Source organism: Sinocyclocheilus grahami, unplaced genomic scaffold, assembly GCF_001515645.1.
Source record: "Sinocyclocheilus grahami isolate Dianchi unplaced genomic scaffold, SAMN03320097.WGS_v1.1 scaffold43.1, whole genome shotgun sequence".
NCBI classification, from domain to species: Eukaryota; Metazoa; Chordata; class Actinopteri; order Cypriniformes; family Cyprinidae; genus Sinocyclocheilus; species Sinocyclocheilus grahami.
This window is the reverse complement of record NW_015505222.1, coordinates 1,148,800-1,165,441: the sequence shown is the minus strand read 5'-3', so window position 1 is coordinate 1,165,441 and position 16,642 is coordinate 1,148,800. Positions and strand designations below refer to the sequence as shown.

The window sequence follows — 16,642 nt, the reverse complement described above, 5'->3', positions numbered from 1 at the left end:
CTGTAGAGGAACAGAGAGCTGACGGGAACTTAATTAAAGATTCCAGCCATCCAGCTCACCACAGGGAACAACAGATATATCATAACGTGCGCTGCCTGCTTTGTTTACCTCTGTCTCTGGCTACAGATGCATAATGCAAACTGCCGGCCTCGCTGGAGACAACGTCTTCATCTTTTCTTTGGCAGGAACTGTCTTGGTCCCAGTTTCTGTCCAGGGGACCTTGTCATTTTGCCTTTCTCTAATTCTCTGGCTCTCTCTTGCTTCACGGCACTGATGTCAGCACAATGGATGTCATTATGGTTGCCCTCGCCTGATGCAGTGTGTGTGCAGAATGCAGACGGCCAACCAGCTTCACATGAAGTTTATGGCAACTTTCCAAAAGACATTAATTATACCACATACTCATACACCCATCAGCTAAATTAGGACACACTACTTCTACTGTTTTACATAAGGCTAATTATAAACACCATAGACTAGGGTTTTCTACAGAAATGGGAGTAATTGGGATGTGTATATATATGGATTATTAACTTAATACTTTTATTCAGCAAGGATACATTAAATTGATCAAAAGTGACACTAAAGTCATTTTTAATTTTTACAAAAGATGTTACAAAGTTTCATGGTTTCCAGAAAAATATTACACACCACAGTTTTCAACAGTGATAATAATGAAAACTGTTTCTTGAGCAGCAAATCGGAATATTAGAATAATTTCCGAAGGCTCAAGTGACACTGAAGACTGGAGTAATGATGCTAAAATTTCAGCTTTGCATCACAGCAATAAATTCCGTTTCAAGATATATTGAAATAGATTTTTTTTTAAAATTGTAATATTTCACAATATTGCAGCCTTGGTGAGAATAAATGAATGAATGAGTAAATAAATAATATATAAAACAGAAACACAGTCTTATTCACACCTCAATACGATCGGTTCTGTATATTCGCATCAGCCTCCCCTGAAACACCTGAGGTCAAACTTCCTCTCATGACTGATTTATCAGACGGCCACCCTGCCTGATGACCTCTGACTCTGGATGTGTCACACAAGACAGGCATCACAGATTCATAGTCACACAAGGCTCTTTGTGCCTGCTAGCATGCTGAACTCCTGCAATATTTACCGAGTTGACTTTCATGTGTGTTCTTCAGGCAGTGCAAAGCAATCTGCTGCCAAGGTTTCTGCCCTCGCTCCACCTCACCAAAACACAGGACACTGAGGTTTCTGAGCATTTTCATGTAATCTGCCAATCAGAGATGTACAAATAACACTAGTTCCATCTCAGCATTCCCATCTGTTCCCCATAAATGACATCCACTTTGAGTTTGAGTCAAATCTATTCTTCCATAATGGACTGTCAATTTGCATGAACATTCCGATTGGACAATTTATATTGGAGTTCATGCATGATAAAAAAGCTCATGCATGATGCAAAATGATGTTGTCTAGTCATGACAACAGAAGCTGCGGTCTGATATGCCATATAAATACTTCATTACAATCTCATGATTTAATCATAGAAAAATTTAATCGGAGCTTAAAAGCAATCCACAGACTCAAAAACACCAGCATTTGATTCAAATGAGTGTTTATATATGGACAAAACCCAATGCAACTGGATCAAAGTAGCAGAGACAACCACATTAACCTCTTTGTAAGAACTACACGTTCTTCTGATACTGAACCTGCTTAACCCATTAAGACCCTAAACATACTAAACATACACATGGCATGTTAATGCAAACGCTTCTAGCTAATGAACACAAGCATGGTTTGCATTGTGTTTCAAATGTTTCAAAAGTACAAGTTGCATTCTCAGCTATATGCCACAAAGAGTACCAAATACAGTGAGCATAACATACATAAGATATCTTTCTAATTCGACTTAATTAGGGGGTGGAACAAGAAGACAACCTTGCTGAACATTATGGTATGTTTATAGTTAGCTAGCTGAATACTAATTATACACAAATAATAACATTATTAAAGGAAAACAATACTATTTGAAAGTAATTATCACTTCCTTGTGTACTTGGGTTACACGCATTAACATGCAATAACACAGTTCTCTTCATCTTTATTCACTAGTTAGTTCTCTAGTGATCTAGTAGTTCTCTGTTATAAATGTACTGTATATAAAAAAAGGAAATTCTATATTTATACCTACAGAACTTCATAAAAAATAAATAAAATAAGTAAATAAATTAATATATATTTATATTTGGCATTTGTGTGTACAATTTGTAATGTTTTTCATAGGGTTTCCATGAAGGTTTTGTTCATGATATAAATAACTAGTGACATGAGAGCAGCAGAGTGACAGTCTTAATTTTCAAGATTAAGTCAAAGTCTTATCTAAATGTTCCTCCAAAACCAATCTACAGGACTTGATCAGATATTTCAAATTTACATGTATTTCATCATAACTTTCATTTTTCAAGATTTTATTTAGTTAAAATTACCTTAATTTAAGAATCACCCAAGAATGTGTGTTAATTATGTAATGGGCCTGCATGTTCACAGTGCACAGGCCGAGCAGTCACAGCGATGAGCAGCCGACCACAAACACGCCACCCAAATCCCTCGGCCTGGTGCGAGGACACCATTAATCTGCCCGCTGACAGATCACAGGATTAATGAGTATCAACAGCTCTGAAACCAGATGATCAGCTGCGCCGCGCTTCGCCTGTTTATTCTACACGTCAGGGAGGATCAGTTGTGAGACACACTGTTTGCCACTTAATATTAGGTGCTAATTTAAGAGCTGCGATTTCTCCATTTGGAAGTGTTTAACTCAAACTTACCAGATCTGACAGGAAGGCATAATAACTGGAAGAAAACGCAAAATACACAAACAGCAGATACATTTCCTTCCACACAGCATAATGCAGATAGCCACTCCCTTACAGATCTGCATGAAGTGAAATAAACTGACAGCATCCAGGAAGTCAGTCTCCTGCCCTCTGTCCCTAAACATCAAGCAGCTCAACATCGATCGAGACGCAGCAGCCTAACCATTTATTCTCATTAATTATGGATGCACGGCTTACCTCCAGTCGAGCTCTCGCTTCATGTCTGCAAAACAGAATCTGAACTGAGGACGTGTTAATATGCCCAACACCAGTGTTGCTGATGCGGAAGAGAAATAGACAATGTTTGTTCAGACACACTGTACTCTTTTTGATGTTGTTTGTGACAGTGTCTAATAGGAAGAACTTAGTCAACATAAACTCCTTGGCATCTCTGTGTTTGAATGCTAGTTGCATGCAGCACAGGTTATTTTCTAAAATAAATAAGACTATAACCCTCCATGCACACCTTGGCAATAGAATCACCATTGGCTAAACTTATGCTCAGCTTCTAACTGGCGAGTGAAATCAAACAATTTACTATCCAATGCTAAAGACAGACATTATTTAGTCGCCTAGCATTAAAATTTAGTCGCATATGTTAGTGATTTACACACATTGTAGAGTGTTGTACTACAATGAAACAATGTTCGCTGAAAAACGGATAGTGAATTCAACAAATATGAATTAAACTTAAAATTTTGAAGCAGTGTAAAAACGTACTGCAATAATGCTTATTTACTTCTTAAAAAAGTTAGTGAGACTCTAGCCTGAATGCCTGGCCTTTTTATTATTCAGGAGAAGAGAGGAGAGGAGTGAGATAAAGAAAGAGAAATTGCTTCTCTTTTATTCCCCATTGGGTGGTGCATTACAGTAATGGCTCTGTCTAAATGGCAATAGAGAGTTAGAATGGTGCCACCATTATCAACACCATGACCAATTCCAAAATTGCTTCTCTTTTATTCCCCATTGGGTGGTGCATTACAGTAATGGCTCTGTCTAAATAGCAATAGAGAGTTAGAATGGTGCCACCATTATCAACACCATGACCAATTCCTCTCTCTCTCTCTCTCTCTCTCTCTCTCTCTCTCTCATTGAGGTGAGTTAGCAGGGGTGGTCTTGTGCGATCATTGTGAAGATCATTCAATAAACGGTGAGTGAAACGCCTACATGAGCAGAGAAACTCTGGAAGTGATTATACGGCAGCAATCAGCGCACCATCTCACGTTTGAGGCTCCGTCTCGACTAATAAACTCATTCATCGCTCCGAGAAGTATGAATCAGAAAATGAGCTTTTTGATGCCAATTTAATTGCCTTTCAAAAGAGCAGAAGTTATTTAAAATAAACTGAACAATTGGGTTTTGGTAGTGTGATTTCTGTAACTATTCACATGAGGAAAGTTTGCTATAAATGGATTTGAAGTATTATCATATGTTCATATGTATTATAGAATGCACATTACCATCTCAAAGCAACCAAGTCCCAAAGATCATTTCTATTTCTACATCTTAATTTTACTGAGACTAAATGAATGATGACTAAATCAAAGCAGGTTTTCTTCTTAGATGTGAGTCCTCTTCCCATGAGAGCTTTTAACCATACTTCACATGCTTTCAAAGTGCAGAATTTGGGATGAAACATCTTTGGTGCAACCAAAGATAGAGAAAACCTTCTGAATGAACATGCCAACATGCACAAAATTACAGAAGCTTGATTTTTACATTTTCTGTGCTCTTTTATCACATTTAAAAGGGGCTTGCCTCTGCAATTGTTGAGACTACAATGCTAGAAAGGATGTTATTAGTGATATGACAATATATCAATATAGATCCATGTATGAATCAAATGACTAACAATATGATGTAAAAAACAGTACTAGAAGTACTAGTACTAGTACTATACTTGAAGACATCTTAAAAAGACATCAAGTGGTCACTGATCTGTCATCAAAAAATTGAGAAGTTTTGATTTTTAACAACTAATGGGGATACTAGATTTGCACATTTTAGTAAGCACAGAATATTGACTTTCTTGACTGATGATTTATCTTGATTTATCTACTTTTTCATTATTTATTTTTCTATATTATTATTTCTATATATTATTATTGGATGCCCCAATTGGAAAACAGGATTTGTAATTTTCAGAGAGTTCAATTAAATGTTATGCTGTTATATTTTGGCTGCAAAGTGTGACTTAAAGGCACAGTTCAACCTAAATTAAATCAATCAATCAATCAATAATTTACTCACCCTCCACTTGTTCCAAACCTGTGTGAGTTTTGTGTATGAGTAAGATATTTGGAAGAATTTTGGTAGCCTTTGACTTCTTTTTGAATACTATGGGAGTCAATGGGGACCAGCAGCTGTTTGTTTACCCACATTCTTCAAAATATCTTCTTTTATGCTGAACAGAAGAAACTCATACAGGTTTGGAACAACATGAAGTTGACTAAATGATGTTGAAGTTTTCCATTTTTGGGTAAACTATCCCTTTAATAAAAATGTGTTTGGATTTATAAAACAGGCACATAATACTGTATTACTGATATATTGATGTCAGACCCCTGAATCTAATCAAATTGTAATCATATCATGGTACGTTTTGAGATATCGGAAAATATTACATCTCTAGCTAAGAGAACACTGTCAAATCATATTGAAACATCCAATTTACAACACAGTTAGATATTTTAGATGTTCGATAAGTGATTATTTACTGTCTCAAATGAAAAGAGTCACACACATCACTAAATATAAACAAAATATGTTTTTAAATACATTTTTAAACCCATAGCCACCGTAACCATAAACTTGCTCCTAAAAACTGCAGTGCTGTATGTGATGAAGTGTGTCTGGTCATTGGCTGTGATTTAGTTTACAGTGCCGTAAACACTGCTAGTAGCAGTATACAGGCAGAAAAGGATCAAATGTCATGATGAAATAAAGATTGAGAAGCCCACACACACACACACACACACACATTCACATAGAGTCAATCACTGCAGCAGTGTCATTGTCATTCAACACCCTGCTCTTGTCCTACAGGACCTTTCTCTCATTTGGGCTCAGATAACCAGCGTTTAATGGCATCTAGGCAGACAGCCAGATAGTCAAATGCTGTGTGAGTGGAGGGAGAGCTGCATTTCACAATGACAAATGACAAAAGTTTCAAACAAAGTCGCTGCTTTTGGATTGAAAAGCTCTCATTAACGGTGTAGTAACACCGGATCAGTCATGCACATCGAGAGGAATCACTCACACAAACACAAAGACACGGGTGCAGAGGTTTCACCAGCCGCAGAGGTGCACAAATTTTCTAAATGGCTGATGAAAAGAATATACTCTCCCAGTGTGATGCACTATTCAGTTTTCTCTCGAATGATAACAGTGTGGAGAGCAAAAGCTCATCAAATGGACTCAAATGTTCATGAAACAGACCCCCGGGTAACAAGTAATTTATTTAGCTCAGGAAACTGAACAAATCATTTTATTAGTCTGAAAAATACACTTGTTTTACAATGGCATACTACCATACTACTTCTCCTAGAACTGCAGTATATAATTTATACAATATATTGTGCACAATATGCAAATACTGTATGCATGAAGTGACAGAGTATGTGAACAATACACGAGATAATTTTTTTTTACACAAAATGTAAAAAAATAACAAATAAAATTTTTTATTGTCATTTATTCAAAATAGAAAACATTTGTAACAATATAAGTCTTTACTATCTTTACTATTCAAAAGTTTATGGTTTTGAAAAAAATGTATACTTTTATTCAGCCAAAATATGGTAAATTGATAAAAAGTGATAGTATAGACATTTCCTTAAAAAACATACAAATTTTACTGACCTGAACGGAAGTGTATATATTAGATAATTTAATTAAAAAAAAATCAACAATTGTAAACACACACAATGCTCTCCCAAATGTATACCGACACCTACAGTGCAGTATGCTACATAAAAATGAATTATGTAGCATCAGATTAATTGTCTGTATCTGCTCAAATGCTGCAGGATCTTTCATAATTTGTCAGTTTTTTGATCTGTTCATAAATTTTGCTCAATGTTTTTTAATTATCTGGTGTTTGATATTTAGTGGACGTGCCCCAGCAGATTCATATCCTGTAGACAATCTCTGTGTTTACAGTGTCTCTTTGGCTACCTTCATTTTCAGGTTTATTTAGTGCTAGTAAAGTACACACTCAGTGTGCGTTCATCTGGACAGAATGGAAAAATCTCATCAGCTCATATGGTCTGTTGTTTTGTTGTTGACAGGATATGACAAATATAATTATCTTCTCTCATAAATCTGTTTTTAATGCACCTATATACTCGGTCGATGTGAAGTCTGCTCCCTCACACGTGAACACGCGTGCGTCTGTCAGAACTGTATGTTCCTGTGTCAGTGTGTGTGGGCTGATGTGCACTCAGGGAAAATGAACAGGTACAGAGGATACAGTGTGTGAGAGAGAGAGATACAGAGAAAACCACACACAGGCTTTTAAGCTCAGACATAGTCGAGCGTGAGAGTGATCAGGGCTCCAGAGACACTGCCCAATAGAATAAAGTGTCAGAGAGAACACATACACATATACTGTATACTGTATTCTTCTCTCCAGTGTGTCTCTCCAGAAGACTATTTCATTGCTTGACACCCTTTTAAAAACTGCTATATTGATCATATAAATAAAAATATAGAAAATAACATAGAAAATATATTAAAATAATAAATATTTATTATGCATAATACTGTGTATGTATATATATATATATATATATATATATATATATAATACATATTTTAAATATTAACACAATATATGATAATATATTAAAATATTAAATATATATATATAACTTTAATTCATGAATTAACTAACAATGAGAAATACATTTGTATTTGTATCTTTGTTAATATCAATTATTAATTATACAACTGTTCATTGTTAGTTCATGTCACATAATACTGTGTATGTATATATATATATATATATATATATATATATATATATATATATAATACATATTTTAAATATTAACACAATATATGATAATATATTAAATAGTAATATATATATATATAACTTTAATTCATGAATTAACTAACAATGAGAAATACATTTGTATTTGTATCTTTGTTAATATCAATTATTAATAATACAACTGTTCATTGTTAGTTCATGTCACCTTGGGTAAGCTAAATAATATTAACAACTTTTGATTTTAATAATCTATTACTAAATACTGAAATTAACATGAACAATACATTAACAAATGGAACCTTATTGTAAAGTGTTAACGATATAATTATCATCAAATTGAATCAAAAAGCTAAATCTTTTTTCTTTTTATGGATAATAATTTTCATAATAAATGCACACCAATATTATTTGTCATGACTGGTTTATATTCAGTTTATATTGACACTCATATATTAAGAGTCTGTATGCAGAAAATGCTGGAATTGTCTCACACACACACACACACACACACACACATAGACACAATTTTGAATTGCTGGAATACTGGAATACTGGAATTGACACCCTTGCTAGCTAATAAGTTGTAAATGAGTCTGATCAGCACAAAGGTAAACAGGGATAATTACAGTCATTTAATTTACAGCAATTTATGAACACTCATAAATCAAAACTGTATCTTTATTAGATCATGACTATCATTTGCAGTGTCACCATCAATAAAACCTTCTGCAAAATCGCACCATAGGTCAATAATTAAAAATAAATTAATAAATGTACTAAATGAAACATCATGGGACACACCAATGTTTGTTTGTTTGTTTAGGGGTCCCTTAACTCTAATGAGGGGTCTTCATTATGAACACCTCTCTCTGATGAAGAAGGCTTGCTGAGGCACACAGCTGAATTTCTGGCCTGCAGCATGTGCAGTGTTACTGGTGATGGATTTTAAGACTGACTCAGGCAGTGACTCCTGCTGTGTTTGAGTAGGTGTTCTCATCCTTCTATTGACAGAAACACTCTCATCCATTAAGACAGCAAAGCTGAGCTGTACAAGTGCTGTAACAGATACAGTTTGTCTGTTCAGTCTACAGTCACTTTATCTACCTGCTTATAACATACAATAAACTCCCATTCAACACAGTCAAGCTCCTCGGATTACTTTCCATTCTAGCGTACATTCTGCACTCTTAAAGGCTTGGAAATGCAAATAGTTCAATGGCTAAGAAGTATGTCCAAAATGATTAAAAGAAAAATAAATAAAAACCTTTTTAAACATCTAAAGTAAAATGCCGGTTTCAAGAATTTATTAGAAATGCAATCTTTGCATTCATGTTGGTTACATGTTTCATCACAAAACCATTTTAATATTTTTATTTAATGACATAAAAATGTCACATGGTGGATACAAAGTAGACTGCTTCTTTACTTACTTCGTAAGTAAAGGTAAATATATATAAGCATTTTTACAGTGTATGTGGATTCAGCTTTGTATTAATTCTATTAATTTCTTCACCTTCTTCTTCCATGTTGTCCAGGTGCTACACTTCTGGCTGTATGCAAACAAAGAAGTGCATCTTTATTGCTTTCAGTTTTGTAAAGGATGATTCATGAGCTCTCGCCATTGAGCAGAACACTTAACCTCAGGTTACTCCAGAGGGATTCATCTTGAAATAAGCAAACAATAAGTCACTTTGAATAAAAGTGTCCATCAGATTAGCAATTAGGAGCCCCCTCACCTCACACCTGACCTGAGCTCAGAGACTCATGGGAGTCACGACACAAACACTCACAACTGATCCGGCCAAACATCCACTTCAGCAGCACAGGTTCAAATGAGATTGATTATTCAAATCAGTTCAGATTCGATTAAGAAGGGCTTAGTCTGAATGAATGCATTAGAGGTGCTTCAGTGCTCGAGGGGTTAAAAAGGTCTGTGTAACAAGATTTCACTAAATCTGTTTAGATTTCAGCCTGTGTGTGTGTGTGTGTGTGTGTGTGTGTCTAAAGAGAGCTCAGGGGTCAGACAACAACCCATTTTTAACTGTCTAGTGTGTATTGGTGTCCAGTTTAATTGACGGAGATGTGAATGGATTTTCTGGATGAACTGTGATAGTCCTTCCATCAGCTGCACTCCCATCAATCCCTCCTCCATCTCTCTCTTTCACACACACACACACACACACACACACACACACACAAACACACATATAAACACAATTTTCAGTGTCAGAGCTACACCGTATGATGTCTAATGTATTATGAAGTCTTATGTATTTATGTTGGTTTCATAGGGTGTTGAATTTTTTTTATGCCATTTTAAGAAAAGTTTTAATTTATTGACTACATCAGGTTAAGAATACAATTTTTATTGATATTTCATATTTTTGCAAGGTAAAAAAAATATATAACATGAATTATTAACACCATACACATACACACACACACACACACACACTTTTCAGGAAACTGAAAAACATTGTTTTTTAAAAAATAATCATACACGTTTTCATACATGTTAAAGGGATCCCCGGGTATTAAGACATGTATAGCTTAATATAACATAAATGATATCCCTTATTTAAATATATAGTAGAAACCCCATGAAAGATGTATGTTATTTAAAAAAATCGACATGGTTTTTGGACTATGGGGGGCGCCATTATTTTATGTGCACAGTACATTCTGCATCGATGAAGTCAAATGGTTGCACTCGGTGAGCTACTGGCGCTTATTTCTATAGTCTTTGGCTTTTTACCGCAACACAACTCAGAATACACAACTCAGAAAATAAAATACTGATACGATATCACATTGTGTGACTTTTGGTTGCAATTTTCAGTCGAAGGGCAACAAGAGAAGCAATGCAAGACTTCACAAGAAGAGGAGAAAAGAATGGGAAGATGCCTGTGGACGAATAAAACTTCCTAAAGACCCGCTTCTTTTTTCACTCCACTTTAGTCCTGATGCCTTTGAGTCTTTATAACAGTATTTTATTTTCTGATTTGTCTATTCCGAGTTGGGTTGTGGTAAAATTAGCAACAGGTAGCGGCAGTAGCTCACCGAGTGCAACCATTTTACGTCATCAGAATAATGGCGCCCCCCATAGTCCAAAATATGTATAAAATGATGTGATTTTTTAAATAACATACATCTTTAATGGGTCTTCTACCACATATTTCAGGAAGAGACATCATTTACATTATATTAAGCCATACAAGTCTTAATACCCAGGGATCCCTTTAAGAAACTTGCATTTGAGGCAGTAAGTGCATCACACTACATTTTTATTTTTTACTTTTATTTTGGCGGAAAACCACAGGGAAACTTTTCAAATGCTTCTTTCTTTGCTTACAAATGTATAAATGGTTCTCATTACAAGTTTGGGAAGATGTTCGGTGCTTGTTGCCTTTTCAAATGCACGTTAAACGTGACAAACTCATGGCACTTGCAGAGATGGAGATTGTGTGGAGCAGCATTGACTGAGAACCATGAAAAGATCTCAGTACCAATCTATTTCAGTTTTTCTACTTTGAAATGTATTGTTTTATCAAATGTGTTAGTATCTGATTCATTATTTTGTAATTATTTGCGAAATTTGCTAGCAATTTCTGAGTGAAATTTTTTTCTACACCTATTTTTGTCAGTGTGTGACTTATCTAAGGGATAGTTGGTTTTCGAGGGAGGGACGGAGGAATCAGGCAAAGCATAAAGAAAAGGAGCAGGATGGTTAGTCTTTCCTTTAATTAGCTGCATGTGGCTTTAGCAATATATAATAGATAGCAATATCTGTGTAAATATAAGAGGTGATTTCCTTTGCAAGGACTTTTCCTCTGCGACCACCGGCATTAATCTTATACTGGAATTACCACAAAAGCAGCTCTGCAACACGGATTCAGCACAGCATCAATCACAGGACGAGCAGCTCTATAAGTCCGGGCGGAGCTGAAATTGCATGCTGAAGTTGTACCATATTTGCTCTCATAAATAAAACATGGCGATTTTGTACTCTGTGCTTAAAGTCTTCAAGACTGCGTCCTACACAATTGTGCGAGGAGACTCGAAAGGAAAGTGTGAGTGGGGAAAAACAAAAATTTATTGAGTGGATCATAATGTGAACACAAGCTGGTCCAGCTGCCAGAGATCACAAGAGTGAGAAAACTGATGCATTCAACTGAAAAACCTGCTAAAGGCTTTTCTCACCCCTGCATGAGAGCGCAGGGCTCCGTCAGCGTGAAGAGCAAAGCAGAGCAGAGGGCAAATTCAGAAACATTTGCCATCTTCCCATCTACCGGACTAAGTCACAAACACTGACAGGTGCTGTAATTCATTTTACAATGCCAACATAAAATTACCCAGCATTACAACGATTTTAACCCACTTTTATGTTTCCTAAACATGTGCCATGACTCAGGATTTTGAGACTGTTGAGACAAAAACATTTTAATTGCATATCTGATTTAATATTAAGTCATAAAAGTGGCATTAAAGCTTGATGTTTGATTTGCTTTACTGAATTGGTTCAAATCAACATTTCACTTGTATCATCAATCTCAAATGTTCACAGAAATTGACTTTTTATATATTAAAATGTTTTAATAAAAATACTTGCTTATACTATATATTGGGGAATACAAAATACACATAATTATTCCTTGGATTCAAACCACTGTAGATTATTTTATTATTCTGATTATTTTAACTATATTTTACTTAATTCATTAAATATTTTGGATTCATTTGTCCACAATAACTTATTAAAAATATTTCAAAATAATATTTAAAATATCTATGACCAAATATTATTTTATGCAATAAATAGCAGATTTTTATTTCAAAGCAAATACTATAAGGCTGAATACTGTTCAAAGCCTCAACATTTTCAAAGCATGTATTTGCTTAAAGATACAGTAAATAAGTGATATTGTGAATATTATTGTAAATAATTGATTTCTATCTGAATATATTTTAAGGTGAAATTTATTTCTGTGATGCAACGCTTAATTTTCAGCATCATTACTCCAGTCTTCAGTGTCACATGATCTTCAGAAATCATTCTTATATGCTGATTTCCTGCTCCAGAAACATTTCTGATTATTATCAATATTGAAAACAGTTGTGCTGCTTCATTTTTTTGGAATACCGGGATACTTTTTTTCAAGATCATTTGATGAATAGAACGTTTATTTGAAACAGAATTTTTCGTAACATTATAAATGTCTTTACTGTCACTTTTTTGAAGTTTTGATCAATATAATTCATCCTTGCTGAATAAAAGTATTTTATAAAAGTATATTTATGGCCAACCTGTTCCAGACATTTATGCTATCTATTCCAAAACAATCTGAATAAAAGACCACAGCCAATAGCTAACTTAACTTTGCTGCAAAACAAACACACTACATCTAACTTGGTCAGCCTTCCAGAAGATAGTAAGACGTAAATATTTTTCTCAAAGTACACAACTAAAATTCCATATAAGGTGAGTCCTAGTTTGGGAATGGTAGCGCTAAGTAAATGATTAATGCTGCTGGTATTACTGCACCATAAAGATCAGCAGCGGTAATAAGTGACCAGACTTTGGTGTTCTTATTGTTTTTATTGGCCTCAGGGTTCAGGGACTACATGACATAAGGCCTGTGACTCTCAGAGCTGCACAAACACACTCTTATCAATTCTGATCTACGGCTGGAGTAAACACAGCTATTTGATTTAGCAAAAATACTTGCTGAAATCTTTCTCCAGGGACTCTAACACTTCAGGACCCGAATCTTTCAATGATGACAGCAACAATTTCCCCAGTAAAAAAGCAAACCAGCAGGTCTCATATTTTTGGACTTATTAATTTGCCCTTTAAAAGCTGGATAAATGTGAAGCGAAGCATGTAGTGTTCATTAAGACCTGCAAGGGTCCCTCGAGACAAACTAGATCGATGTGAATCTGAAAGATCCTCCCGCGTACGCTATTACACAAACAACACAATGGTGATTGCATCCAACATCTCAAATTCCTCTGACATCCATATTTCCTCATCTCATTTTTTCATAGCGCTAACCAGAATCCCCTCAATTTATTTGAAAGAAAATAACACTTGACAACCGGTGTGATGTAAAAAGACAGCCACTTTAGGAAAGAAGGTTGTTTGTTTTGTAAACAGCATGCTATTCCCATTCCTACGCACTTGGGTTTTTAGATCAGAGATGTACAGAATGGCAGTCATGAACTGATAGAAGAGAGTAGTGTGTATTTTAAGTGTGCTACTCACTGTCTGCATGGATTGGCACCGCCAGGAAGAGCAGCAGCAGGAGGGATGTGGCTCTGTCACGAGGAGAGGCCTGTCGGGTATGTGGCACCATGATTCGTGGATGGCACTCACCGCAGGGGTTCCTAAACTCCTGCTGGATCACTACACACTCACGCTATCATTTAGTGAGACCTGACGGGGGACACAAAGGAGAATGACATCAGAAAGATGCAATGCCAACAACACATACAAATACTCAAACATGACATCACCACATTCCAAGACATGAGCTCATTATTAGCATTCCGAGAGCATTATATCACATTCCTGTAATTCTGTATGATCAGCCTGTAAATTAAAGCAATAGGAGAATGGCATCATGAAGCATCATGATAATGTATGCAATCATACATTACATCATCACATTCCAAAACATTACAGCATTATCTACTCTGCTTAAATATTTCATAAGAAGTCTTCTGAAGTCATATGATAGCTTTTGTGAGGAACAGTGCCAAAAAATGAAGTCATTGTTTACTGAAAATCATTATTTACTGTGACAGTATTCTAAATATGTGAAAAAGAAAAGGGGGGGGGGGGAAGATTTTCTTTCAATTATTACAGACAAACAAAAACAAAAAAACATTACAAATGAGTTTGTCTACATGTCACATTGTCATGTAGACAAACATGCTTCATTTTAAATCTAATGAAACTTTGCTTCATCACTGAATCGAATGATAGCTTGCAGTTCAGTTCAGAGTTCAGAGATGCTGATTCAGTAACAGCTCTGATGGATTCAGTTTCAGAACAGTTCAACCCAAATATTCAGATGTGTGCAGCACATTTAATGGAGGACTGTTTCCTGATCCTGGGAGAGTAGACTACAATGTTCTGGCTGTTCTGACTCACAGTCTGTATGTACATTTTCATATTTAAAGAATTTGCCACTGATGATTCAAACGAGAGTTTTGATCAGTGTAGAGTAGCGCTTGTTGTTTGTCATTTCTCCAATCATAAATGCAGACATGGTTTTATGTTTACACGGCGTGATGCAACGCAACGCATAAAAAGACAGTACAAGTCATTATAATCCGTAATTATGTCCCCACTGGATGCAACCAATGCCTCGTTTATAATGGGTTTTATTGGTTTTGTCTCGTCGCTCCAGGACACGGCATCACAGTATGGTAAGGGCCGTAACATTTCCGTCTCACGCTTGAGGTATTCAGCCAATCACAATGCACTGGATAGCTGGCCAATCAGAGCACACCTCGCTTTTCAGACCGATGAGCTTTGTAAAAATCAGCACGTTTCAGAAAGGCGGGGCATAGAGGAGAAACAATAATGTAGAGTATGTGGAAAATAATTTGGTTTTTGAACCTTAAACTGCATAAACATTTCATTACACCAAATACACAAAATAATGTTATTTTTAGCAACATCATATGACCCCTTTAATGATTTATTTTTCTATGGCATTATTGGTTAGCAGGGGAACATACAGAGCGAGACATTTTCACTTTGGGCTGATCTATTCCTTTAACATAGTGACATCATGTACACAACGAATGATGTCACTGTGTTAATTTAATAAAGTGGTTTTAAACACAAGCAAATGAGCTCCAGCCACAGTGAGTCCCTGGAGAGCGTTTCAACGATCACAGACACCTCTGGCCGTTGGGGGACACACGCGTCACGCCGGGTTCACGCTGAGTGCATGTGTCTAGGGGTCTGTGTGTGTTAACAGCCCGTGTGCTGAGGGCTCTCGTGCGTCTTTCCAATGAAGCCACCCCATGCATGCTCTCACTCACTCATGATTAAGATGATGCATTCATTTATTAACCAGAAGTGCTCATCATGTAATTGGCCGGACCCGGGCTAATTAATCATGCTCACGCAAAGCAGACATCTGCTATCCAACACACCCCCTCTGCCACAGAGAAAATAATCATGGAAACACCTCAGAGAGAGAGACGCTCGTAGACCAGCACTAATTACACCGCCACCACAGCAGAAAGTTTGGAGCCGCTGGCTCTCAGCAAACAGCTTCCACCCTCAAACGCCGTTTGATCGGGAGTTGAAGGTGCGCTTCCACATTCCTGCAGGCTGAGCAGACGGAAACATCCCTCCGTCACCGAGCGCGCCATTTCTCCCTCTTATTATGGAAATCATGTGTCTGGAACAGAACCGCTGAGCTGACAGAGTCACCGACACTGCATTAAACTGCGAGCATTTAGGGACATGCACACACAAACACTGCAGCGCGTGACGCTCAGCACACACGAGCCTCTCTGCTTCAGCACAAGCTGTAATTACAGCAGGCTGCCCCCCACCGTCTCTGCCTTCCCAAAGAAAACACAGACTCTGCTTCTGAGTGGATGCTACAATTGCGCCAGCCAAGCGTCTCTGGCATGCCCAACCTGCAGGCTCTCCTGAACATTCCTGCAGGAAGAGCACGCTTGGAAAACAAAGCGTGGACTGAACGCGGCCTGCATTTCTAAAGACCCCAGTCGCTTCTGCTGAAAGACAAATGATACGAGCAG

General features: G+C 36.5%; 1 protein-coding gene across 1 annotated transcript in view; it reads right to left on the bottom strand.

Annotated features, from left to right (window-relative positions):
• ptprfa (protein tyrosine phosphatase receptor type Fa) overlaps positions 1-16,642 on the bottom strand; it is a 223,512-nt gene that overhangs the window by 146,483 nt on the left and 60,387 nt on the right. Inside the window, exons 2-3 of the mRNA XM_016268145.1 lie at positions 14,118-14,288; positions 2,812-2,836 (exon numbers count right to left, since the gene is read on the bottom strand). Coding sequence (XP_016123631.1) covers positions 2,812-2,836; positions 14,118-14,208 — 116 coding nt within the window. The 5' untranslated portion in view covers positions 14,209-14,288. The remainder of the gene's footprint in view (positions 1-2,811; positions 2,837-14,117; positions 14,289-16,642) is intronic.